This window comes from Sminthopsis crassicaudata, chromosome 5 (assembly GCF_048593235.1).
Source record: "Sminthopsis crassicaudata isolate SCR6 chromosome 5, ASM4859323v1, whole genome shotgun sequence".
Classification (NCBI taxonomy): Eukaryota; Metazoa; Chordata; class Mammalia; order Dasyuromorphia; family Dasyuridae; genus Sminthopsis; species Sminthopsis crassicaudata.
In genome coordinates, this window is record NC_133621.1 from 306,282,720 (window position 1) to 306,309,457 (window position 26,738).

A 26,738-nucleotide genomic window follows, 5' to 3' on the forward strand; every position below is an offset into this window, starting at 1 on the left:
CCACCTCTACCAGCTTCTTCATTAGTGAGTTTTTCCTGCCAACAGCTTAGAGATGGGGGAGAAGAACTGAAAGGCCATGATGGTCTCAACTAGTCACCCCTCCTAGACCTGGGAGCTCTCCTTTGTGCCCCTGTGCTTTCCACTCCTTTCTCTGCTGGCTCTGATGCCCCGACCCATCCCTCTCCTTAGTGACTTTCCTGGTGACAGGAGACCCGAGACCCTGTTTTGAAGGTTCTATTGGTACTTTCTTTCTTGTATCCTAGAAGCCTATTTTTGGTGGATATTCTCGTTATTTTAACTGGCGTGTGTGCCCCTGGCGTGCCCAATATGCCCATCAGAGGGTGATTTTAATAGACTGCAGATCTGTCAGCACACAGTAACTGAGGCTGCGGGGCCTTGGGAAAGCGGCCTGTCTGAGCTGTGGCTCTGGGAGCCAGTCAGTTACTTCAGTCATCCAAGTCCCTTTTCTCCATTTAGAATCTAGACAGTAATTCTTGTGCCATGTCTGCCATGTGATTATTGTGAAGACTGTGAGCTCCAGTATGGGCTAGTTCCCTACAGCATAGAGAAGTGAAATGACCTAACCATCCCGGTCTTAACTGTCAGAGGTGGGATTTGAGCCCAATTTTTCCTGACTCTGTTTACTACCTCTTAGCACCCTTTATTTTGAGGAAGGGACTTTGTAAACTATGGTTCTCTCTAGATTTAGAAAATAGAAGTGGGGGTTAGTATGTATGCTCAGGTCTCAACAGTCCTTTCTTTCGTGGATCCCAGTCTGTTTGCAAGCTAGGGGTGATGCATTATAAGTGTTTTTAAGATCTAGATGTCAGTTTGAATTTCTGGATGTACTTGGACTTTTTTTTTTGATATGCTGGCAATCAGAAGAATTTTGATTAAATTCAACACAGGGAAGTGCTTTGTAAACCTAAAGCACTGTATAAATGCCAGCTAATTTTAAAAATGTTTTAGACATTAAAGTTTCAAGTTCTTGTTGGGCTTACATTTTAACTTTTTCTTGCCTTTTTAAAAAATTGTCTTTCTCCTCCAGTCCTAGATCGAAGCACTAATCAAGAACGGCTTCTTGTGTGGGGTCTTGCCTCTGCTCTGACCACTTGTGTATATCTAATTCTTACATTTAAATATGTGCTTCTCACTTTGCCCACTTTACAGTGTGGCTGAATTTTTTCATTTTTTATAATATTAAATAATTACAAGTTAAAACTAGATTTAAAAAAATTGGATGATAATTTTTTCACGTTATGTTAAGGCTTTGGCAGCGATCATGATGCCGAGTATTTTCAGAACACCTGAAAGTTCCCAAAGGGCTTTCTGTGCATTTTCTCATCAGCGGCGGTTACTCACAGCAGCCCTGGCAGGTAGATGCCTCTGGACCATGACAGAGCACAGGCTTGGGCTGATCTGAGTCTTCCTCATCTTCTGCAGGAATGGAGCAGGGGGTAGATCCAGTACGTTTGTTTTGTCTCCCGTAGAAATGGAATTGATAATTATTAAAATACTTCATTTAGAGATGTTTGAAGTCGGTTGAGGTTCCCCAGGAACAGGGAATGAAATTGGATTAGGAAACATTTAAAAATTATTCTTATCACTTTGGGAATTTGTGAGTAGCAGCTAGCATGTCAGAACTTCATTGAATGGTATGGGCCTGAGCCAAAGGAGAAGGAAGAGTTTGAAGATAAAAGCAAGGAGGGAAAGGGGATTAGAAGTGGGGGAAAGGCCTGTCATTTGGTTCCCAGGGAGGCCACTGTGGAGAGGAGGAACCAAGCCAAGCTAGGCTTTTTTGGTGGCTTTTTCTTTGCTCAGTTTTCTCATTTGTGAAATAAGAGGCTGTAATGGTTTTTTTTTTTTTTAATGTTCTTTTATGATCTTTTGAATGACATAATAGAGGGAAAAGCAGTCAGCCTTTACCCCTTTGCAAAGGGGGATTTTAATAGCTGGCATTTCCATTACCTTTGGATAATAAAGGAATATCAAAATGGGAAACCTGGAGGCAAGGTCCGTGGAAAATGGACCGGGAGGATTTGCTTTGTTTTTTAAGAATAAAATCACAAAGGCATTCCTTTCTATTGTATTGGAAATAAGTCCTAAAAATATAAAGATGCAAATAAAGATATAAAGACGCTGCCTTAAACTGGATCATGTCAGGTCGTTGACTGTGAAGACATTGGCCACAGTGTGGCCTTTTGTTAGGTGGCCCCTGTTTGCCAGGATGCCCGGGCAGTGACTTGCTGAGTTGATGTGAGCAGCTCCTGCCTTCACCAAAGGGCAGGAGTCGGCCAGGGTGGCTGGGTGACCCAGAGGCCTGGGGCTGGCCTGCCTTTTCCTGCATAGTCATTTGTAGGAGCTCGTCCATGGCCCCAGATTCAGACAGTTAGGTCCAGGCTGGCTCGAGCGTCTTGTCTGGGCTGCAGGTGGCCAAGTGGAGGCTTCCCGAGTTGGAGGGGCCTTCAGCCATAAGAGGGATGATGGGGAGCAGGAGTGGAGATGCTCGCCTCCTGACTGGTCTGAAGTTACCATCCTCCTCTGCTTGAGGGTTGGCAGTGATGGCAGCCTTACTACTTACTTCATTTTTGGGGAGGTCTGTCTGTAGAAAGGTTTTCCATACAACTTTAGCAGTGTGAGCTGAGGAGGACCGGTTTTATGAGGACGTAGTTTTCTGTCCATTAGAAGGTTTGGTGTGAAAGAAAACCACAGATCTTGGTGATAGGCACCTGTACCAAGTGCTCTATGATGTCTTAGAGCTCGGGGCTTCGTGCCGGCTTCCTGGGGAAGGTGGCAGGGCAGGGCCCTTTGAAAAAACGGAGGGCTGGCAGCAAGAGGCCTGAGATTGGTAGTAGGAAGCAAGGCCAGAAAGTGCAGACAGGATCACACTGGGAGGGCTTTAAGGGCAAAGGCAAGTGGACTGTGCACTGCTGCCTTAGAATGGCAGTGGTACTGACCAGGTAAGAGCTTCTGGGAGCAGGATGAAGCCATGAACGATTAACTTACTTAGGCAAGACAGAGCATCTGAACCCCAGTTCTGCTGCATAATCTGGGCCAAGCTGCTTCATTTGGTCAACCTACTTTAATAAGGCATTTGTCCTGTACTAAGGGCTCTGCTAAGTGATGGACATGTAAAGAAGGGCAAAACCAGCTCCTGTCTTCAGACAACTCCTGTCTTAATGCAGACAGCTCCTGACAGACAATTCATAGTGTGGAGGTCATCCCCGAGGGTTGTGGGAATGGAAGCAGCTTCCTGGAGGAGGTGGCATGGGAGTTGAGACTCAAAGACAGAGGTGAAACAGAGCATTCCAGACATCAGCCAGTGAGCTCTTGTCCCTGTGTTCACAGAGGCGACCTGAGAAGGAAGGAGAAAGGAGGCTGGGGGTTGTAAGGGGCCAGCTTGGGAGGTTCTAGGAGCCAAACACTGAATTTATGTTGAGGCCTGGAGGTTAGAAAGGGAGTCAGTGTAGTTGTTTGTGTCAGTGTCTTCATCTGAAAACCAAGAGGGTCTCATTACGAGACCTAGGATCCACTGGTTCCAGCTCTGTGGCTCTGGACCTGGGGCCCTGTTCTGTTTTGTGACCAGCATGGAAGAAAGTGGTGGTGGTGCTGGTGGGGTGCATAATGTCATTCTGGAATATTTTTCCCCCCTTTATAAAGAACGTAATTAGATTCAGATGTTAATTCTCTTTTGATATGAAATGTTTAGTTGTTAAATTTAACAACTTAACCATTTACAAATTTGCCTTGAAGTCCTATCTGTGCAGGGGAGCATCATGGTTAATCTTTACATGTTTTTTTTTTTTTTTGGAGGAAAAAAATTAGTCAGGAGGAGGGTGAGGAATCAAGAAACTCCAGTCCTTGTCCAGGTCTTACTTTCTGATGTGAAAACTGTGATTTTTCATCACTCTTTGGAGGTGACAATCTGGAGTGATTTAGAGTCCCAGGACAGAACTCTACTCCTTCATGATCAAAAATCCACTTAATTCAACTCAACAAACCTCCTTGCTGTATTCTGCTGAGGTAGTGGCATTAAGTTAGGGGAAGGAAGGGTTCAAGGCAGACAAGCCTGGAAGAGGTGATGTTGGATAAGTCTTGAAAGAAAGCAGTGATTCTGACAAGGAAGGAGGCATCTGAGGAACGAAGAGATTGTGGGTTAGGGGGTGTAATTTCTCTGTTCAAGGAAGTGGGTGTGGAGCATTAGCCAGGAAGCTGGTGCTGGGAATGAGGGCATGAGGGAGAGAGTGGCACCAGACTGGAGTAGCTTGGTGGGCTCCTCAATCTGCTTAATTTTGAGCAGAAGAATGACTTATTGAGACTTAATTGGGCGGGTGGGTGAGGGAGGGAGGGACCTCAGAAGCCAGCACCTGATGGTGCAGAGCCTGTGCCAGGGATGAGAAGTGGGCTCAGACTACAGCGCCAGGCCGAGGCGGAGATCTCTGGGCCCAGAATCTGAGCTTGGGCTTTGGGAAGTGAGTGAGGGAGCGTGGCACAGATACAAAGCTGTGGAGGAGGCTGGGCTTGTGTTTACCAGCAGCGGCTGTGTCTGAGGTTGTTGGGACTCCCTCGATCTGTGGGTCGGAGTTCTGGACACAGAAATGGTAGTTTGGAGGAGGATGGCCAAGGCGATAGTTTGGGCACTGGAATCCTGAGCTCCCTCGGGCACCCTTGATCCATCTCCTCTGCTCATATCACGCCACATCTCCCACTGAGGCTTTCCCCTCACCTCTGGCCCCCTCTGCTCAGGCCATTATGCTGACCATCTGCACTCATCCCCTCGCCTTCTTCCCCCTGAAAGACTCCATCCCAGAGCCTCCACCTGACCATGAGGCAGCTGTTGTCCCCTGCCCACCTGTCATTGTCGGTCCTTGGGCAGAGGAGGGAGAGTCTGGACTCGGCGCTGTGGAGGCTCCAATCCAGCCCTTCTCGAAGTCGCTTGCCTCCTCAGTCTGCTGTGGCTTCCCAGCTTTGGGCAGCGTCCCCGAAGCCTTTAATGCCACGGTCTGCTTTTGGAGTCTTATGACGTTTGTGCCTTTTGTCGGCACTCAGGGCTGTTTGCTTTGGGTAGTTCTGCTAGACAGGCAGGACCTCGTTTTACTTCATTCTTGTGGCCTCCGCCTCCCGTGGGGCAGAGGGCGTGTTTGGAGGAGTGAAGGAAACAGCTTATTAGTCTTGGCTATGAAAGCATAAGCAATTCCTAATGAATGAATTTGCTGCAGTTCTTGGCCAGGTCACATCCACTTTTACACAGGATTTAGCTTAATCCATGGGTCATACACAGGAATGCCCATCTTCCCCGCCCTCTGTTCAGGCTGCTTGGACTGACTAGTGCAGGAGAGATGGAGGGGCTTGGATGGGAGAGCGCTTTACCTGTTGCCCACCTTTCTAGTTGTTGTGCCCATTAACCTCTGAGGAGGAGAATGGGCTTAATTATGTGGGAACATTGAGGTTCAACTGGCAAGACAGCATTCCCTTATTGCAGAGCTCACCTTGTTATTTTTGGCTTCTTAAAAAGCGTCACGCTATCCAAGTGCAGGCACTTCCTTTGTTTCTTCTGGGCTAGTGTTGACCTGTGGGAATCATTTTTTTTTCCTCTGTATTTCATTTTTCCAAATACATATAAAGATATTTTCAACATTAATTAAAAATTTTTTTTTATTATAGCTTTTTATTTACAAGACATATGCATGGGTAATTTTTCAGCATTGACCCTTGTAAAATCTTCTGTTCCAACTTTTCCCCTTTCCCCCACCCTGTCCCCTAGATGGCAGGTAGTCCAATACAACAACATTCATTTTTATAAGACTTTGTGTTCCAAATTTTTCTTTCTCCTTCCCTCCCCACAGCAAACAATCTGATATAGTGCAATTCTTTTAAATGTTTCCATATATGTCATATTATACAAGAAAAAACAGACCAAAAGGGAAAAAAACCACAAGAAAGAAAAAACGGACAGACAGACAGACAGACAATAGGTGCTTCTATCCACATTTCAGTCTCCATAGTTCTCTTTCTGGATGCGGATGGCAGTCTCCATCCCAAGTCTGAGAATTGTCTTGAATCATCACGTTCTTGAGAGCAGCCAAGTTCAAGTTGATCATCTGTGGCAATCATCGATGTGATCTCAACCCCAACCCTCCTTTGCCCCATTGGAAGCCATGTTGAAAGGTTAGAACATGACCCGTCACAGAAATCAGGGGCCCAGATTGGCGTCATTGCTTAGACCTTAGACCAAGTTCATAGTATTCTTGGATCTTTTTATTTTTTTTCCATTTGTGGAAATTAAGGTGGTTGATATCTGCCTTCTCTAACCTAGTAGGTAGCTCATAGCAGAATTATGAGGGTTATTACCCATCAATGCTGAGTTCTCAGGTTAAGAATTTCTTCAGGCCAGAGGTCAGAAGAAGCCTCCTTCATGGACCTCACAGCCCAGGAGGGACACTGCTCTGTTCAGCAAAGAAACAGAAGCTGTTGTTCTTCTATTTATGTCACTTATCGGTGACTTGGAAGACATGTTCAGCATTACACTCTTCACTTACAGGGATGGTTTGGCCATTTCTGCCCCCTCCTCCGGGAGTGTAGATTGGTCAGTCCTGTCCTACTCTGGCCACTGCGAGGTTCACTTTTTTAAAGGCAATAGCAGAGGCCTGTTAAAGCTACTCTAAATAATCCCTGGTTGCTCATACTTAAGGACAGTATTCACTAGAGCACCCCTGGTTAGCTGTCTCCAGGCTGCAGCTCTCTCCGTACCCAGTTGGGCTTTTGGTTTCAGGTCCATATTGTGCTTTTGTTGACTGACTGGGAGGAAGGAAGACCTGGTAGTACCAGGCCCACCAAATAGTCCTTGCAGTGATTTGGGGGCCCTTGCTTTGGAATCAGCCTGACCTTGAGACAAATTTCTTGGTGGTTTTCCTTTTCAAATTTTTCCATCCTCTCTTGAATTTGCTAACCAAGACTCAAACCCTAGTCAGTGTGAGCACTCAAAGTTGGCCTCTGCATCAGAGCATCAAAAATGGGTTGTGGCAAATGAGGGTGTGGGAGCTGCTGCCACTGCTTTAGTAGATTGAATGAATATTCTGTGACTCCCAAGATTGGAGGAGGATGGAAGATCTTTACTGTCTTTTTGTATGGAGGTTTTTAGGATCATCTTTCAGAGGGCAATGGATCTAATTCACCCAGAGCTGCCCTTTCTATTAAAGTTGGCTCTGCTGCTGTTTCATGCCCTTTGAGCGCAAACAATCCTGCCTGAGCTGAGCACTTGCTGTGTCTGGGGTGCCTGGTGGGCCTTCCACTCAGTCCATTTCATGTGGCTGAGAATTTTTACTGCTTTTTTTGGGGGGGGGAAAGGAGGGTGCTCAAAAATCATTATTGTAACCATTGAACCTGATGGCTTCTTTTTCAGTGATTTGGAGCTTTTCCTCTGTTGATTGATTTTGACTTTCTCTTGCGGCTCCATTTGGCTTCCTTGGGTATCAGGTGGGCCCTGTGACTGGTGTTGGGCTGGTTTGTTCAGCTCTTTCTTGGAAATCCAGCTAAGCCCAAACCTGGCTCCTGGCCTCCCCCATCAGCTGCCCTGTAATCTACTTGAGCACTCCCCGGAAGGATGCATGTTGCTCTTAGCCACTTTACTCCATACTCCAGCTCATGATCCTCTGTATAACTTTGCTCTTCTCTGTAGCCCATCATCCTTATGCAGAATAGGAAAATTTAAAAAGAAATTTAAATAAGGTTTTGAAAAGTGGTTTAGATTGTGTATAGCCCATGGCTAGAATTCATTTCAACAAAACTGAAATTTCCACACCCCGGAGAGAAACTTCCTTATTTCAGATGGAGTATGAAGCTTCAGAATATCGGGGAGACGGGGAGAAAGACTGAAAGCTGTATTAGGACTTGACAGCAGCCCCTGGGGAAAATGGCGGGTCTGGTGTCCCATAGGCCCTAGCTCCCAACTGACTGCAGGTCAGCTTCAAGTTTCGCCTGTAGTTTGACTTCCCTGCAATGTTCACGTCTCAGTCAATAAGAACTGGTTTTCTTTGTGCTGTTAAAAAATCCAAAAGTGAGATTTCAGCAATGAAAGAAGCTAGGTTTATTTTGTGTTCAATTCTGAAGTTCAGATTCTTTGACTTGGATTTTTCTTTCTTGTTTTTTAAATGGTTTCTATCTCGTGTTTCTTAAATCGCCACAGAAGCCTTTGTATCCTCCTCTCCTTCCAGAGAACCATTTTATTTTGCAGAGGAAAAATAAATCAATTCCAGTGATCAATGTGTTATGAAAGTCCAGAAAACTAGGTTCTGTGTAATCTGTGTGAATCTCCCTCTCTCTGCAAGATTGGCTGGGAATCCCTTCTTGGCTTCAGTCTGCTGGGCCTTGATGATTTTGTTAGATGCCCTTCTGATTTGTTGGTGTCCATGTTTCTGCCATGGATGTGGTTGTCATCTCTTAGCTCTGCTCCTCTCCCTCTGCATCAGTTTATGTAAAAATGTCCAGGCTCCTCTGTCTCTGTCCCATACGTTCTTTTTCATAGTGCACTGGCGTTCCATGATAGTTGCAGATTTTGATTTGTTTAGCCATTCCTCAGTTGAGAGGCTGCCACTTTGTTTCTACTATAAATATATTGGAAGATGTGGAAACTTTCTTATAGATGTCTTCCTTTGGATGTAAACCCAGTAATGGAGCTGCAGGGTCAAAGGGCATGGGCATTTTATTCACTTTTAATTGCATAATTTCAATTTGCTTTAAAAAATGGTCATATCATTTCGAGGTGAAATTTCAGAGTGGGTTTTGATGTCCATTTCTCTTAGGAATTTGGAGCCTTCTTTCACGAGGTTGTGAATTCTTTGTAGTTCTTTTGAGAAATGTTTGTTCATATTCTTTGACCACTTATCTTTTAGGGAATGACTGTTTTACATGTACAGATTAGTTAAGTTGTCTATTTTATATTTTTTTGTAGTTGCCTCAGTTTTGCATCTCATTAAGAATGTGTTTTCTCTTTAGTCACTGTGTGTGTGCATGGGACTTACTGTATTACTTCACTTACATCACCTCCTGTGCCTCCTGTCCGTTTCCTTATGTGCTCCATACTTTTTTAGACTGAGGTCCTCAGTAGACATTTTTGGTCGTTGGGAAGACGCCTTCTTTCCTTTTTTCTTTCTGTGGGTATCCAGAAGGCTGTCTCCACAAGGATCACACAGCAGGTAAACGGTACTGCTGGTGTTTGGAGCCAGCATCATGTCCGTTCTTCTCCACTTGCTGCCAGGGACCACTTCTGCCCATGGTGGCCAGCTGTATTCACTTGGCCTGGCTTTTGACGAACAGGTGTTAAGAGATGGGGTTGGGATGGGGGTTGAGAGGTATTACATCAACTTTGGCAGGAAGAGAGGGAGCAAAATAAGAAATGAGCATCAGTGAGTTATCGGGGGAAGTAAGAAAAATTCAGGGACATAAAAGTCCCTTTATGAGATAGACTTGGCCAGACCATGCATCCTCCAAAATAGACATTTTTATGGTACCCCCTCCCCCACAGGGAGGAAGGAGGAGGAATAGGGACAGAAACTATTGGTGATCCAACAGTGGTAGTTTCTAAACTAACATTGCCTATCTCCCATGGAGTATCAAGTTGGGCCAGGCAACCAGAAAGGCAAAGGAGAGCTGAGGCAGGAAGGACCCGGACCCTGTAGAGGCTTTGGCAGAGCTCCCAGATGGGAGCTGCTATGGTGTGTACCTGCTCCCCTGGCTGGGTCAGGATGGGGGCGGCTCGGCCTGGTCTTAGGGGCTTACCCCAGTGGCAGTTAAAGACCACGCACAAGTTAGGAGGGCTCTTGGGAGAGATGCTGAGCTACAAGGCTACAGGGTTCCATTGAGGACATTATATTGTCTTTGTGTCAACAGCCACCTGTGACAGTGGAGTGGAAGACTTCTTTCTGGTTGTTTTGTTATTGTTGTTGTTGTTGTTCAAAATTTTTGTATTTGCTTCTCTAGAGAGAAGATGATGAAGAAATCCAAGCTTTGAAGGAGAAGTTGAAGTATTGGCAAAGACTGCGGCACGACCTGGAGAGAGCACGGCTGCTAGTGGAGCTTATCCGGAAACGGGAAAAATTGAAGCGAGAACAGGTGAGGGGAGTTGTCCTGGAAACCCTGAGAGTTGCTGCTAGAATTCTGGCTTGGGGGTTTGTGTCCTTCATTGATGGCGCAGCATCCTCCTGACAGGTGACCAGGAAGGGGGTGGGGGAGCCCTTGTCCCACTCCCCCTGTCCCCATGACCATCTGCCCAGGCTCTTTGGTCATTGGATGCAGATGGAGGGGAAGCCTGTTGTTTATCGTTTATATGTTGGGCCTCCTATTCCTACTCTTGACCCTTCTGCTCTGTGTAGGTGAAGGTGGAGCAAGTTGCCTTGGAATTACAGTTGACGCCATTCACGGTTCTCCTACGGTCAGTCCTGGACCAGTTGCAAGAAAAAGACCCTGCGCGCATCTTTGCCCAGCCAGTGAATCTGAAAGAGGTGTGTGCTTGGCTACCAGACTGATCACGGCCACCTGCCCACCGTTACTTTAACCTTAACCAATCCATATTTCAATGCATAGCAGCTTCGTAGTTTGTCTTGATTTCAAATTTCATTTGAATATCCTTTCTGGCGGAATGCTCAAAAGCACAAATTGTTATTTCCTTGCTTGATTTCTAATTAAGAGGATGTGGTGTTTGTGTGTGTGTGTATGTGTTTTCTTTCCAGAGATGGTATGCTTGTATTTTTATTCTCTTTGCAAGGTGTTTCCATCCTTTGGTTCTCTGAATTGCTCATTTTTAAATCTTTAATATTTATTCAAGCTTTATTTGAGAGTGATTTATTCCTTATTAATGTATATCTTTTAAAAAATCCTTTCTCAGACAAAAATGCACTTTAAATAATACAGATTTAAATTTTATTTTCTTTTGCTTGATTTCATGGCAAATGTGAGGCTTAAATGTGTATTCTTTGTTAAGTAGAAAAACTACCTTGTTTTCTTGTTTTTTGTTTTAGATAATTTTCTTTTTGTTTGTTTTTTGTTTTTGTTTTTGTTTTTTTAAATCTCAAATCTCAGGTTCCAGATTATTTGGATCATATTAAACATCCCATGGACTTTGCTACAATGAGAAAACGGTTAGATGCCCAAGGTTACAGAGACCTCAATGAATTTGAAGAAGATTTTCATCTCATTATAGATAATTGCATGAAATACAATGCCAAGGACACCATATTTTATAGAGCAGCCGTACGGCTGAGAGACCAGGGTGGGCTTGTCCTGAGGCAGACACGGCGGGACGCTGAAGGAGTTGGTTTCGATCATGAAACTGGAATGCACTTACCTGAACGGCCACAGTTGGAGCCTCCTCGGCCCTTTTCTTGGGAAGATGGTAAGAAATTGTGTCAGTGGTGAATGTTTTTCCAAGCTTGTGAACTGGATAGAATCGTTAGACATGAGTGGAAAGGATCTGGCGCTTTGGTGACTGCAGCGGGTGCTTTGAGCTACTCTTGAAAGCCCTTAATAATCTGTGCCTTGGGTTCTGAACAATGCGGGGACCGGGCCATGTAGATCAGGCCACACCTGTCGTAGGCAGTTTGGGGCACTCTGCTCTAGACAAATGTGTTCAGTAGAGGATGCTTTGGATGTTTGGGTAAGTGGAAGACAGGCCATTTGAGGATGGATGAAAAGCACAAGAAGAAATGACCGAGTATTTGGTGGGCATTTCAAAGGCTATCCTGGGGACCCTGGTAGGATTTGGTGGGCTCTGCCAGAGGAAGATGCATGGGGATCTTTCAGAGAGGCCGTGTTTGAGTTTGTTTTCCCCTTCATGTAATAGGCTGCCTTGTGAAACTATAATTTTTGGTAGTTGGAAGTCCGGAAGCCAGAGGAGCAACCACCTGGACCATTGGAATGGGCATTCTCAAACAAATGTGGCTTGGACTGTGATCCCTGTGTCCTAGAGAACTTTTGAGTTTGGGGGTTCAAGTCAATTTATTTTCTACCTATGACATACTTTTTGCTCCGTGGGTTTTTTCTTTAAAATTTTAAGCTGTAGTCCATTTTAAATGATAGATTAGTTCAGCCACCTGGCATGTGTTATTGTGTGGCTTGTGTCTGGGTTGTGACTGAGATTAAGTTCTTTGTGTCATTTCAGCAAACTCAGATCAGAATTTCTGAGGAGATGGAAGGGCTTTGATTTGGGTGAGGGAGGACACCAGCAAGGTCGAATTAGTCCCAACCAGTCTTAGGGTTTGTCATATGGTGCTGTGAGCTTGGAGACATTCCAGTGAAAAGGAATGAGTGGGAGAATACTATTGCACTATGCATGTTTTACAAGAACAGTTGTAGAAAGCCTTCAATATATGGGAACAAAAAAATCCAGGAAAAGAACCAGCAAGATGGCGCACGTCCTTAGATGGTCCTCAGGCTGGAAAATAACAAGGACAGGGCTGTCACACAGTGGCCAGTAGGCCCTCCTTGGTAGTGGGGACTGCCTGGGATGGGGCTGAATCTGCAGCAGTAGACCATAACCCAAAGGTAGAGATGTGCCCAACAGGAAACATAGGAATGGGAGCTACGAAGTAGGAAGGGAAGAGACAGTTGGTGTCAGGTGGCCATTAACACGGGCTACGGAGCACTTCGACAGAAATAGTGCAGGGAAGTTGGTGGGGGGCAGAGTGTGACAGGAGAAGGCAGCAGGTAAGCAGCTGCCCAAAGGCTCCCCCACTTTGGGGAGAGTACATTTCTGAGGACAAGGAGGGCCCGGAGCTTGGGGCTGGGACTTGGGCAGGGAAAATCCCTTCTAGAGGGAGGCCCCAGTATGGGAAGGTAGTCTTGTGAGCAAGCAAGTGGGGGCTTAACTCAGCAGGTACTGCTGGGGGGATGGGGGAGTCGGTTCACAATGAGAGCAAGGCCAGCTTGTTGGAGTGATGGCGCCCATGATGGGCACTCAGGCTCCCTCCATATGGGCTCCTCTTCTTTGGCAAAGACAGCATTGAAATGGCCGAAATTGAGTTGGGAATAATAGCAGTAACAATAGCAGCTTGATTGAGCTCTTCCTGTGTTGTGCTTAGGCTAAGGACTGGAGAGTTGCTATTTCATGGGATCCTCACCCCAAACTGGTGAGGGAAAGGCTGTGATTTCAAACACAAAGAAACTGAGGCGGGCAGGGAAGAACGTAGACGGGCAGCTTTCAGGAAGGGTTTCGGCAGAAGGATAAAATAGGCTGAAGAGAATTAAAAAAAAAAAGTTCTCCTCAAGAAGGACTAGTGGATATTTGAAGTGATGAAGGTTGTGTTCCCTTTGTCAGAAAAGCCATATATGACCAAAGGGCTGGAAATGAGTCTCTGCTCTCTTGTCCCATTCCCTTTGAATGAAGTGTTCTCTTCCCCTGCCAATGTAGCCAGGTCCTTCCTGGAGGGTGTGGGATGACACATTAGGGACAGTCCAGAGGGACTTGAGCTGCCAAACCTTTTCTGGTGTCACAGTTGTTCATGGCCTATGCCTTATTTATTTATTTTTTTATTAAAGCTTTTTATGTACGAAACATATGCATGGATAAATTTTTCAACATTAACTCTTGCAAAATCTTGTGTTCCAATTTTTCCCTCCTTTTTTCCAATTTGTGTCCTTGTGTCCCAATTTTTCCCCCTACCCCCTCCTCTAGATGGCAAGTAATCCAATATATATAAAAATATGTTCAATATGTACATACATACATATATATATATATATTCATATATATGTATATATGATGTAATGATATAATATATGATATTATATATCATGCATTAATATATTCAATATATACATACAATTTTATAAAATTATCTTGCTGCACAAGAAAAATCAGATCAAAAAGGGGGGGAAATGAGGAAAAAAATGCATGCAAACAACAACAAAGAGTGAAGATGCTTTGTTGTGATCCACCCTTGGTTTCCACAGTCCTCTTCCTGGATGGAGATGGCTCTCCCCATCACAAGATCATTGAAACTGATGGCCTGTGCCACGTTGAAGGGGCTGTGGGGTTTATCCAGTTCCATGGCCTGAGTCTGTGGGGAACCGTGCAGCTGCTGTGGCTGAAGAGCGTGGCTTGTTCAGTGTTAGTGCCAAAGGGAAGGAAGGCCAATGACCTTTTCTTGATTTGAGGGAGGTTTGGGGTTTTGTTTTCTGTAGTGACAAAACAACTTTTAGTCAATCTATTGATTTCTCTGTAAGGACTTGTTTTTCTCTCAGCTCTACCCCAAACTTTATTTCAGACTACCCAATTGCTAATGACAAAAGTTTACATTTCCACATATGAAACAAGCAGTGTTTTTTCTTTTAAAAGTATATGATAAGACTGTACATTTGTTTTCCTGTTTGTGCCCCAGGGTGCATGTAGGAGGCATCTGGCTGCTCTATAGTCTTCATGATTTTTCATATTTGATTTCTAGATCAGGACCCTAATTTTTTGCTTTGTTTTATGTGTAGATTTCTCTACATTCCACTTGGGGTTTTGCCAAAGCCTGTAATATGTTCTAGACCAGTGGTCCTCAAACTTTTTAAATAGGGGCCAGTTCACTGTCCCTCAGACTATAGTAAAAACAAAAACTCATACTCTGTCTCCGCCCCTCAACTCATTTGCCATAACCCGGCAGGCCGCATCTGGCCCACGGGCCGCAGTTTGAGAACCCCTGTTCTAGATTTTTATCAGATGATCTTCCTAAGTCATAGAATGAAAAAAAATACATAATATATACAATATATAAAATATACAGTTTTAAAATCAGTTGTATTTTTTCTGTGTTGCCTTGTGTGCCAGATACTATTTGACATCGTGACTACTATTTTTAGAGGATGGAACTTTTGTTCAGTGTGTGCGAATTTGTGTACCCTTGTATACACAGTCTGTCTTTGTTTTGATATATGTGCCTGTATAATTGATTCCAGCAACTTTGGAAACACGATTTTTCTCAATCTTTTCTCAGCTATAAAAGAAATTTGTTCATCAGATTAGCAAATTAGGAGACTAAAACTATTTATTGTTGAGTATTAGAATTACTTGGTTATGAAAACAGGTTTAGGAAAACATTTTGGGGCAGTTATTTCTTGTGCTTATTTTATTTATAGATATCTATCAATCTACATATATGTATGTATATATATATATATATATATACACACACACACATGGTTAAGCAAATAATATGTAGATTTATAATAGTTCAGCAAACAAATTGTTAATAAAATACCTTCAACTCTTTTTCTTTTTCTTTTTTTTTGTTTTTGGTGACTTTAGTGGATCGGTTACTAAATCCAGCTAACCGAGCGCATATGTCCTTGGAAGAACAGCTAAAAGAATTACTGGACAAACTGGATCTGACGTGCTCAATGAAATCCAGTGGGTCGAGAAGTAAACGAGCAAAGTTATTAAAAAAAGAAATTGCTGTTATTCGAAACAAGCTAAGTCAGCCAAACAGCCAACCCCCTCCACTGGAGTCAGGTATTGGGAGCTTTGAAGAGGAAGGGGCGCCATTAGAACAGGAAGCAGATGAGGAAGGTAAGGAGGGCACCTGTGGTCTGGGTTTTCTGTTGGCTGGTTGAGGGGCTTGTTCCACTGTGTGGATGAGACTAGAATGGGGGGCCCCCTATCTTGATGATTAATTACTGAGATGTTTTGGCAGACAATTGTCTCTCACAACTAGAATTCTGATCAAAGGGCTCACCTTGCAAGACATCTTTGCTTTTCTTGATTAAATTTGTACATATACTGTATTTGGTCTCTTTTAAAAATTGTGTCCACAAAATATACATACGAACCATGGATTTAAAAAAAATTTTTTTTTTTAGTCTTAACAGGTGAGCAAAAGAAACACAAAAACCTGGGCTAGACTCTTACATGAACACATGAGGTAGAAGCAGAGGACTGATGCTGAGAAGATGCTTTTTCTTCCTTGCCCCATTCAGGCCTGGCTTTCTCTGATCTCCCCTTCACTTTTCCTTTTTTCCCCTTTCCCGTTTTTCATGTCAGTGTGTCTGAATGGCTTGTGTTTTTTTTTTTTTTTTTTTTTTAATTTTTCATCTTAGACTAGAGATGGAAGAAAAGTGTAGACAGCAAAGCAAGATTACGTAGGTCCTATTCTTTTGGAGCTTCAGTTGGGGGACTGTGGTGTTGCCTTTGGTAAAACTAGTTATCGCAGGGTCCACTTCCCATGTAGAGCTTTAGCTGGGGATGTTAAACTAAGTAGTGTCACCCAACTGCTTGTCCCCAAGGCGCGTGAGCCAGAGCAACAGCAGATCAGTTTGCTTTGAGTTGCTGATCCCAGGCACATGGACACTGGCAGCTGCGTAGCTATGGATCTGTACATACATCTGTACAGAGGCACACAAATGTAAGAAATGCACACATACATACATGTGTGTATAGCATATATCAGAACTTTCACAGAGGGACACTGTACATCGATGGCTAGCTACATATGCCTGCATTTGTAAACAGACACAGCATGTGTGCGAGCATATATGCCTGTATCTTAAGTATACGTTCATATACACAATATACATGTGCACACGTGAGTGTGAAGGGGAAAAGTTATTCAAAGAAAGAATTATAGAATTCCAGTGAAAGGGACCCAAACCAGACATTTCCAGTTGTGTTTCTTAAGAGAGCACATGCCCCATTGTTTTATGCTCATTCCCTGGCTCTCCAGTTCCTTGTTCTGGAACAGACCAGGCATTAGCATTTCCATGGGGTAGGTAGATTTATTCCCTGAAGAAAACCTTGACAGAGGATGGTTCGAGGGTCGCTGCCAGAAAGCTGAGAGGGCTTCTGGCTGAGCCCAGCTCCAGGTCATTCTGAGAGTCCTTGAACGTGGCGTTGTGGGGCCCGGGGCCTGACCTTTCTCCTTTCATGGCTCCTGATTGCCTTTGCCTTCCTGAGAAGATGCAGCTGGGCTGCTTGTCTTGGGCTCCTCTCACTGAGCTTTTGTTGAGTTTGTCCTATGCCTTTGTTTTTCCGATTGGAAGGGCAGCCCTTGACTAATCGTCTTTTCTGTATAAAAGAACATCTGGGGATGGGAAGTAAGCTGATGTAAAAGGTGGCGTTTCTCAGCTTACAAGCCTAAAGTCCTTTTGTTCTTATGGGTCTTTTTGTTTAGAACTCGATTTTCATGAGGGGTCTCTCCTGACCCCCATAGGTGTCTCCCTCCCCAGAGATTCTGACCTTACAACAAAGAGATTTTAAGAATTCGTTTTTACTTTTTTTCCCCAGGCTCATACTCTTTCCCCCTCCCCTCTCCTTCCCTCATTGAGGTAACCAGAAAACCCAGACCCAGAAAGGACGAGCAAGAAAAGAAAAGCACAGCCATACAAATGAACACCCAGACATAGGATCCCTCCTGACCTTGACTTCTGCAGCAAGGGGAAATCTGGGTCCTTGGAGGCCCACGCCACACAATCTCAGGGGAGGGGGGGTCAGCAAGCCTGGGGAACCTTTCTCTGCCTCTCTCGGGAGTTTTTATGAGGAAGAGGAAAAGGGTGCTAAGGAGAGGGTTAATAGGTAACAGGTGCTCTGATCCCCTCCAAAACCTCGCACAGGGTTCCCGTACTGTTGTCAGGGTGGCATTAGTCTCCTTGGAGGAGCCTTCAGTCCTTTCTCAGTGTGTAGCTCCTTTGTGACTTGTTTGTTGAAAAATGGAGTCTGGAGTTTCTTCAGTTTATCATTGATAGTCTGAGAAAACAGATTCTCCCTTTACAAAGTATTTTTTCCATCTCTGATCACCTCCCACACAACAGCCAATCCTTAGTAGGCATCTGTCATGTACTGGGCCCTGTGTTTGTCCCTGGGGGTGTCTGTGAGTCCTCTTTTCCAGTGCACCTCTGCCTGGGCTTGCCTAGGCCCACCTGGGGGGCTCGGCAGGGTGACGAGTGCTGGGCCCTCCCACTTTGGTTTGGTGCCATAGGATGTGGGCGGCCTCTTGTCTCATGTTGGGGATTGCTGGAGATGTACAGATTCTTCCCTCCTAGTGCATAGGGAAGGAGCTGAGTGGCTCTTGGTAGGATGATGCTTTCTTGGAGAAAACTTTGGGAATTGAGTGAAGAGGTGGGCCTCGGCTTTTGGAGCTCACTTTTACAGTTTTCTGAAAGGGACAGCTTAGAGAGGAAGAAGTCAGTGTTTTGTCGGAGAGAGCGGTCAGAATCCTGGCGCTGGCAGGGAACTTTAGGCTGCCCAGGGCAATCAGTGATCTGTCCCTGAAGGGGCATCATTTTCCCAGCCTTTCCCTGTAGCCCTTCCGAGGCTTGTGGATTAGTGCCTCTCCTTGAAGCTGCTGGGCTGGGTAGAGTTGGGCCTAGTGTCCTAAGAGCCAAGTTCAAATCAGGCCTCAGAATCTTTAAATATGGAAGTTGGGCAAGTCCTTTCTGCCTCAGTTTCCTCAATTATAAAATGGGGAGAATTAGAGTTGTTGAGATGATCAGATGAGTGACAGTTGTAAAGCACTTAGCTCAGCATATAGTAGGTGTTTAATAGGTGCTTGTTCTCTTTCTTTTTCTGTCCTTTATGTCTTTCCCTTCACCCTCAGGGATTCTGAATCTCTGGTCACATGGGGCAGCCCTGGACCCCTGCTTAGATTTTTTTTTTTTTTTTTTTTTTTTTTTTGCTTAGAATCTTAATACATAAAATAAAGTGTAGAATGACAAAGGATTCACATAAGAGCAAAATAACAGTGGCCACATTCTAGGGGGAAAGTGAAAGGCTCAGCTGGCCCTGGGGTCTCCAGGTTCCTGGCCACATTTGTGCTGAACTTTTTCTCCGCAAGTATGGTTCAGGGAGGGATGTTTTGTTTCATTTCAGTGCTCTAGAATGGGGAACTCTCAGGGATGGCGTGATTAGAGCAGCCTTAAAGAGCTGGGAGCCCTTCCTGTGGAAGAGCTTGTGCTTTAGGGACCATGGACAGGGCCTGGGGGCCTGGGACTCCAGCCTCAGGCAGGCTGCCTTGACTGACCTCACCCTATGCTCGCCTGCAAGAAAAAGAAGCCAGGGCAGGGGAATTGCCTTTTTGTAAGCTGCTTTACTTAGATATTTAATTGGCAATGAATTTTGGAAAATTAACAGGCTTTCAAGTTTTGGGAAGCAGGTCTATGGACTGGTTTGTCATGTCCCTTGGCAGTTTTAAGAAATCATCTATTTTGATGATTCCCAGGATTTTTGTGGCCTAAGATATAGAAAGAATTGGAATCGTACCAGATTGGCATTTTGGGGAAGATTTTATCAGCTAGAATGTCACTGAACTTCTTCACCTTAGCTCACACTGGTGTCTTCACCTTCTGGACATCAGTATCACCCCAGCCTGCTGTTTTGATTTGTCCAACCCCTAAGCTGGCTAATGTGGGAAATGGTTTTTTGTGTCTGAACTTTATTCCAATGGGGTTTATTTCTTTTGCCTTCTCAGTGGGTGGGGGAAGGGAAGAACAAGTGTCTGAAAATAAAGTGGAATAACTAACATAACTGTAAATAAAGACAATTGATGCACTAATACCTCTTTCCCCAGGGACATTATAACAACACACACAGCCCTGATTTTTCATCAGGATGGTAGAAAATGTCTCCATTCTCTCCAAAGAGGCAGGAATAAAAATGAAGTCTTAGAATGTTGCCCTCTCTAACTAGCTCCTTTAATGGCATCTGGCCTTTTTTTTGTGAGTCAGAGGCAGCTCTCTCTGCTTTGCTTTTAGAGTGTTTGCTCTGAAAACACTTTTCTTTTTCAAGGTTAGCATTGGAAGCAAATTGGTTTTAACTAGCTCATGAAAAGTTAGATAAATTTTTAACATGTCTCAACAAGATGTCTTTAGAATGGATCTTTAAAATTCAGAAGCACGACCTCAGACAATCTCCGAGCGTGAGGCATTGAGGTAGTATAGTGCACGGAGGCTGGGAGACCAGGAGTTCAAATCCTATTTCCAGCCCTTAGTCGTTGGGTGATTCTGGACAAGTCAGGTAACATCTGATTGTCTCAGTTTCCTCGTCTGTAAAATGGGAATAGTAACACCTATCTCAAGTGAGATAATAATTGTGTGATGTGATCACCATATAAAGACGGCTTATTCCCTGTGCTGCCTTTTCCACAGTTTTAGATAAAACCTTGTCCTTTTTAAATAAAATAATGATCCAAATTCTCCCTTCCCAAATAAATCCCAACATAAATAGCATCTTGAGAAGTTGGATAGTTGGTCTTTTAAGTTAAAACCCAATGATTTAGAAAAATTAGGTGATAAGAATTGGTGAAGTTTGTTTCCCAAATTAGAACTCTGGGGGGGAGGAGGAGATGAGAAAATCTTTAAGATTACACAATGAGGGCAGTTATAATAACTATTCTTGTCACCATAGCATAGGAAGTGACAACACTTTGTGTTTGAACCTCATCTCATTCCGCCTCTGACTCCAGATTTGTAAAGTTTTAATGTTCAGGAAAAGAGCTAAATGACGACACCTTCTAGTGATTAAAAAGTAACCAAATCCCCCTCTACTCTTAGAAGGCCAGAGTCTTTGGCCTGTTTTGCCTTGGCTCCGTGGATTTAATTCTTGTTCTGCCCATCAAGACTGCTTCCCCACAGAAAAAGCCCCTTCTGTTACCCAAGACTGAGCATGCTGGGTAATGGAAGACTTAGAAAAAGGCCACCGTTTTTAGTTCTTGAAAACATTCCAGGCTACCTTTTTTTAGTATGTTCTAAATCCCCCAAATAATTTTGGCATGTTTTAAGTGAATGGGGGAGTACAGTGATTTCTGTAATGCAAGTTTTCCAGGGTCTTGTAAATAGCCATGGTCCCTCCTGGCCCTGGAAGCTCTGTTCACTCCCACCGTGCGTGGATGTTCCTCCGTCAGGGACCTGGTAGAGGGTCTTGCTGGCTTGGGGAGGAGCTCCTTCTAAATGGTGACGGCCTCCCAACATTTGTTCTGTGATTAAATAGGCTTTCCTTGAAGAGACAGCCCCGGGAAAGTTCTTATCTCGGAGTTAGTTCTAGAGAGATTCGGGCTGTTTGCCTAGATCAAGTGAATTAAACTAAGCCCCCTTTTTGTTTGTCAAGCTTTCTGTGTCAGGGTATGAGGAGACTTGAAAGACCAACTTCAATAAGTTGCCTTAAATTTTGTGAAGGATTCCCCTTCAGGTAAGCTAGAGTGATCAGATGAGGCTTGTTGGCGAATCCAAAGGTACATTTTTCGGAGTGGCGTGTGTGAAATGATCTCTCCTCATTTTTTGACCAAAAGTAATTTTCCAAACACAGAAGCCTGAGCCTTAGCAGCTCGAGTCGGCTGTTGAACTAACATGGCAGGCAGGCGGAATCTTTAGCAACTGGCCCTCAGCTTAGCTCTGCCATGCAGGCTCTAATCAAGATAAATTCAGACTTGACTAACTAGGAGAGCTTGTGACTAAAAGACATTTATGTATATAAAATATTATGCGTTGTTTCCTTAACTGAACTTAGTATTTTGGTGGACTTCACATTTATAATAAGTTTTATAATACATTTTTTAATGATCAGTTTTCAAAAATCACCCTTTATTTATAATTTTTTCAGGAGATAAATCTCCCCCTAAACTTGAACCATCAGATGCATTACCTCTTCCTTCAAACTCGGAGACTAATTCAGAACCACCAACCCTCAAACCAGTAGAACTCAATCCAGAGCAGAGTAAACTATTCAAAAGAGTAAAATTTGATAATGAATTATATAGCACGTCCATTCAGAAAGAAATGGTAAATGGACACACTCCAGAACATAAACCTGACAGTAATCTCAATGATTCGACAGTCTCTGCAGTAGCTGAGTCATCCACCGATGTAAACAGACGTACCTCTGTTCTCTTCTGCAAATCGAAAAGTGTAAGCCCCCCCAAGCCTGCCAAGACCACTGAGACCCAGCCAACTTCTCCACAGCTAGGGACCAAAACCTTTTTGTCTGTAGTCCTTCCAAGGTTGGAGACACTTCTGCAGCCAAGGAAAAGGTCCCGGAGTGCCTGCGGAGATTCCGAAGCGGATGAGGAGTCCCCGGGAAAGCGCCTAGACACAGGTAAATGGCACTGGGGGGTGCTGCTGGCTGTCGTGTTGGGGCCTGTGCGTGCCAGGTCTTTCTCTGAACCGGGGTGCTGTACCCATGGGTGCCTCTGTGTATGTGCGTGTGCTTGTGTGTGTGCGCTCGTGTGGCTGCTGGAAAGACAAACAGTACAATTTTGATTCTTTAAAAAAAAAAAAAAAGTCAGCCAGTTGGTTCCTGTGATCTGCAGTGTCCATCTGGTCAGGCTTGTGCTCTGCGTCCTCCCAGTTGTCCCTTGGAGTCTGACTACGAAAGTGAGTGCCAAGGTGGGTTCCCAATAAGGTTCCCCATCCCTCTAACCCTGCCCCGGCCCCCTCACTGTTGCCCTGTTGTGTCTCTTCATCCCACGTTGCCTTGGTCTCTAGGAGGGAGAGGCACGGTTATGTTGCCCAGAAGCCGGAGAGCTCCCTCCTCTGGTGCTTAGCCCCCGACACGAGCTCAGAATGGTCTGAGAACAATGTGGTTGCTGCCCCCTTTGGGTTTTCTTCTGCACACACCGAGTTGGAGTGTCTGTTCTGTTGCTCATAGAGGGTGGTGAAAAAATGAATGACACATGTCCATAGGCTTGTAGCTCACAACCCCCTCTGAGGCCATCCGGAGGGGCTGCTGCAGCTCGATGCTTGGCGACTGCCCTGCACGGTCATGGCCAGGTGGGGGCCGGCCATGTGAGGGGCTGTCAGGGCTGAGTGAATAGCCTTTACAGCAGGATGGGTAAGGAGAGGAGAACCCGTCAGCCCTGGAGCCGGCTCCCATAGGGTTTTGTAGCCTCCTTTTCTTGGACATTTTCCTTTACAGAAATCCTTGTTCGGGGTGTGTGGGTGCTGCTTCTCTCTCACAGCCTGGAAGGGTTGAACTGGGAAAGGTGGGAAGGCTCTCAGTCTGGCGTGGGGTTGTTCTTCCCCTGTTCCTGAAGCATTTATGTCCGTGTGCCTGGAGTGGGCGGAGCACCTCGATGGGCTCAGCTCCTAGTCTGAGCCTCTCTCCTTTTTCTTGCCGCTGCCCTGTGGTTTGGCAGAACGGACAGGACTGATGACTTTGTCTTAACGAGGTCCCCCTGGTCGATGGCCCCTATAGGTGGCGAGCCATGGTCTGTGCCCTCGGTCCATAGTTAGCAGATCGCCTTGATCTGTGTGTCGTGGGCTTGTCAGAGATCACTCTGCTGGCTTGGCCTCCAGAAGCCCAGGGTGGAGCAGATTTATCATGGAAGATTGTCACCGAGCCCTGCTACTCCTATGGCCAAACCTGGGGCTAATTTGCCTCAGTTGTGTAGTTACAGCCGGTCAAATTATTGGTATTTACAACAGGGACATCTCTTTTATTTCTTCTTCTTTGGGAAGTAGCAGGTAGGCCATCATGCCAGGCTCTTGTCAAGCCTGCCGGAACTTAGCTTCCCCCACATTGGAGGTTTTGATGATTCCTTCTTGGTGTCAGGACAGGATCAGAGCTCCCAGAAAGACTGCAAAGAGGAAGATAGATTTATCAGGTGAGACACCAGTGTTTGGGCCGGCTTGGTCAGTCTGCCTCATTTGTGACACCGGGATCTTTAAGGGAAGAGTCCCTGGCTTGGGCTGGTACTTGTCACAGACCCCTAGCTCTGTCAGCAGGGCGAGCAGCCTCCCTGGATCTGAGTTTCTCTAAAAGTGAGACAATTCTGAGGCATTCTGAGCTCCCTTCCATGCTCAGTCATTCATCTTAGCATTTTTTGGTGTGTTTTCTTGAGAAAACCCCAAATCATCCTGCTAAGTTTTAAATCCTATTGTTGTCATATAACTTAATTTAGTTAGAGATCTAATTTTCAGTGAATTTCACATATGAGATAAAATTATAGAAAACGCTTTATGTAGATTAATTTTGAAAACTATTTGGGGTTGAATGTATACAAATAGAAGATAGTTTTTTTTTTTTTTTTTTTTTTCCCCCTTCCCCCCCGAGGCTGGGGTTAAGTGACTTGCCCAGGGTCACACAGCTAGGAAGTGTTAAGTGTCTGAGATCACATTTGAACTTGGGTCCTCCTGAATTCAGGGCTGGTGCTCTGTCCACTGTGCCACCTAGCTGCCCCCCAAATACAAGATAGTTGTTGAAATTGTACATATCCAGAAGAAATTTTCCATTTTCTGTAATTAATGAACTATTCAGAGACCTTTTCTTTTTGAGGAATTAGCTTGCATTCTAATTCTTTTATGTGTCTTTAAAATATTTTGTGTCAGCAAGTGGAACATGTATTTAAAAGTTTATTAGTTTCTAATAGGGGACTACAGATTGATTTTCCTCAGTGAAAGTCAAGTTTTGAAATGAAAGTTTCCTCAATGAAAAAAAATGCTGGGTTTTAAAATTGTTTGCTATTTGCATTTAAGTTTATCTTCACTATTTTTCGCTCTTATAATAAGCATCATTGTCAGTGAAAGACCCATTCTGAATGAGTTTGGCAATATTTTTCCATATTTTGTTGAGCTTAATATGGTACATCCTAGTTCCAGAAAACGACCTTGTGAAATTCAATTGGGAAAATGGGAGTGTTTGGGGTGCCCAGGATTAGCTTATTTTGTTTAAGGGAGGGATGTAGGTAGGAATCTTGATGTTTCAGGAGTAGCTCACCCAAATTGATCACATTTCCATATCTGAAATCTTGTACCTTATTGTCTGCAGATGATCATGCTGTCTTTTCACTGGAGAGGGAAGAAATGGCAGCCACTGTTAAAATTAAGACTGTTCAGTCCATTCCCTGTTTTTCTAACAGAAATGTTTACTTATTTATAATTTGAATGCTTATTCTCTTTAGCACTTTCTTCATCATGTCACGGTTTGTGTGTGTGCGTGTGCGCATGCATGTATGTGTGTATTAAATATCTTTTGGCTACATTGAAACTTGCTGTAGCTAATAAGCACTGTTCCAGTAAAGAATTATTAATAAATGATCTCGAGTGGAGTAGAATTTTTCCTTTGAGGTACTTATTTGTTCATATCTCAAATGGGTCATACATTGTTGAAACAACTTACTAATCGTTTCTTTTGCAATTAGAATACCTTGTTCTTGGGACTCCCTTGACACGTACTTTTCAGAAAATAATCTTCAGCTGTCCTTTTCTCCATTTCTCTTTTGATGCTTAATCCTCGACTGTGTATAGCTTCCTAGTGGTGACCCTGATGTGTTGTGGTAGGAGGAATTGGGCTTGATTTTGATTAACTTTTCCGTGGGACCAGCCCCAAGAAGATATTTTTTTACACATTTAATTCTGACTGAAATGGAGCTTTCTGCTTTCTTATTCCAGAATGCCAGTAGATTTCAGTGGAAGCATGATGAATTCCTAAGCACTTCTGAAAAAGATGCTTAACACGAAGTTTTCATGACCCAACACTTTGCCAAGAGCCTTTAGTAACATTTCCACTAAATCAAAATTCCATCATTCAGGAACTCCAGGGAACCTGGCATTTGATGTGTCTGTCTGTTTAATGAACACTCTTACTACACCGGGCTCATCCCAAGTTTCTCTGCTTCTCTTGAGCTGTTGATCCAGACCAAAGTACCTGGGGGCAAAGTTTGAGAACTTGTCAGTTCCTGTCAATCATATGTGTCTTCATCTGAACCTTTGGTTGTCTTCCACAAGCCCTGGGATTTCTTGCTCCATTTTGCCTTCTTTCTCTGAGGACTTGGAAGTATTCTGAGCCTTGGTGATCCTTGTCAAAGATTCATCAGGGCACTCTGAGCCATAGGGATGCTTTCCAGTTTTCGACAGTGCCTTCCAAGGTCATGGATTCAAATCCTGTTCAAGCTCACTCAGACTTACTCAATCATGCAACTTTGTTGGGGTTTGGGGTGTATTTGGAAAGTCACCTCTTTGGAGAGCCATATGCTTTTCTGTGGAAGAAAGTAGTGACATGCCTTCAGCCGGAGTGAGCATCATTCTTTTATCCTTCATTGGAAGCAATTTAGAAAAAAATATGAATACTCTAGTCTTGATGGATGGCACATTTGAAGAAGGTTGTATTGTTATCTTCATAACTTTTTCTTTTCTTTGTTTTTTTTTCCATAAATAATTATTTCTTTATCAAAAATGAACACCCAAGCCAGCAACTAAGCTTCCATTTTGATGCTTCCTCTTGTGAAACTCTTGTTAGCTGGTTCTAGCTATGTGAAAGATTTATAGATGTGTCTCAGTGTCTTTGGACTGCAGTGGATGTATTTGTTTCCTTTCAGTCAGACTAAATGGCTTTTTCACTGTTTTCCAGGTTCTCATATTTACTAATATGCCGGGGTATTTATCTCTTTGGATCCTAATTATTTTCTGTTATCTTCAACTTGGATTGGAATTCTATTAACTGATCATTTTGGAACGCAGAAAGACCATTGCATTTCAAGTAATTATGCTGGATCACGGTGGAGACGCCGGCCATCCTTAAAACAAATCAAAAACATGAACATGTTGGAGGAAAGTCTTTGACATTTATGAACCTAAGCTCTTCATTCAGTCCATTCCCCCATCTCTGTAAGTTAAAAGTCATACATGTTGCGGTTCTCTGTGACATTGATCCCTTTTTTTCTCCTCTTCCATCTCCAGTTCCCAGAGCTCTTAGCATCTCGTTTGTTTATAAGGGCATTGTTTAATTAATAGTTGACTTAATCCTGCTCTGTTTAAAAAGAATATGATTGGTAGCAGACATCATCGCT

General features: G+C 44.1%; 1 protein-coding gene across 5 annotated transcripts in view; it reads left to right on the forward strand.

The window, feature by feature from the left end:
- Window positions 1–26,738, forward strand: part of BRD1 (bromodomain containing 1) — a 58,096-nt gene that overhangs the window by 17,384 nt on the left and 13,974 nt on the right. For 2 of the 5 annotated variants that reach the window (XM_074272066.1, XM_074272063.1), the window contains exons 4-8: window positions 9,979–10,110; window positions 10,371–10,499; window positions 11,077–11,389; window positions 15,281–15,541; window positions 21,557–22,048. In XM_074272066.1, the coding sequence (XP_074128167.1) occupies window positions 9,979–10,110; window positions 10,371–10,499; window positions 11,077–11,389; window positions 15,281–15,541; window positions 21,557–22,048 (1,327 nt within the window). Of the gene's footprint in view, window positions 1–9,978; window positions 10,111–10,370; window positions 10,500–11,076; window positions 11,390–15,280; window positions 15,542–21,556; window positions 22,049–25,341; window positions 26,052–26,299; window positions 26,513–26,738 lie in introns of those variants that run through there. The other 3 variants (XR_012482880.1, XM_074272064.1, XM_074272065.1) reach the window with 3 other exon arrangements.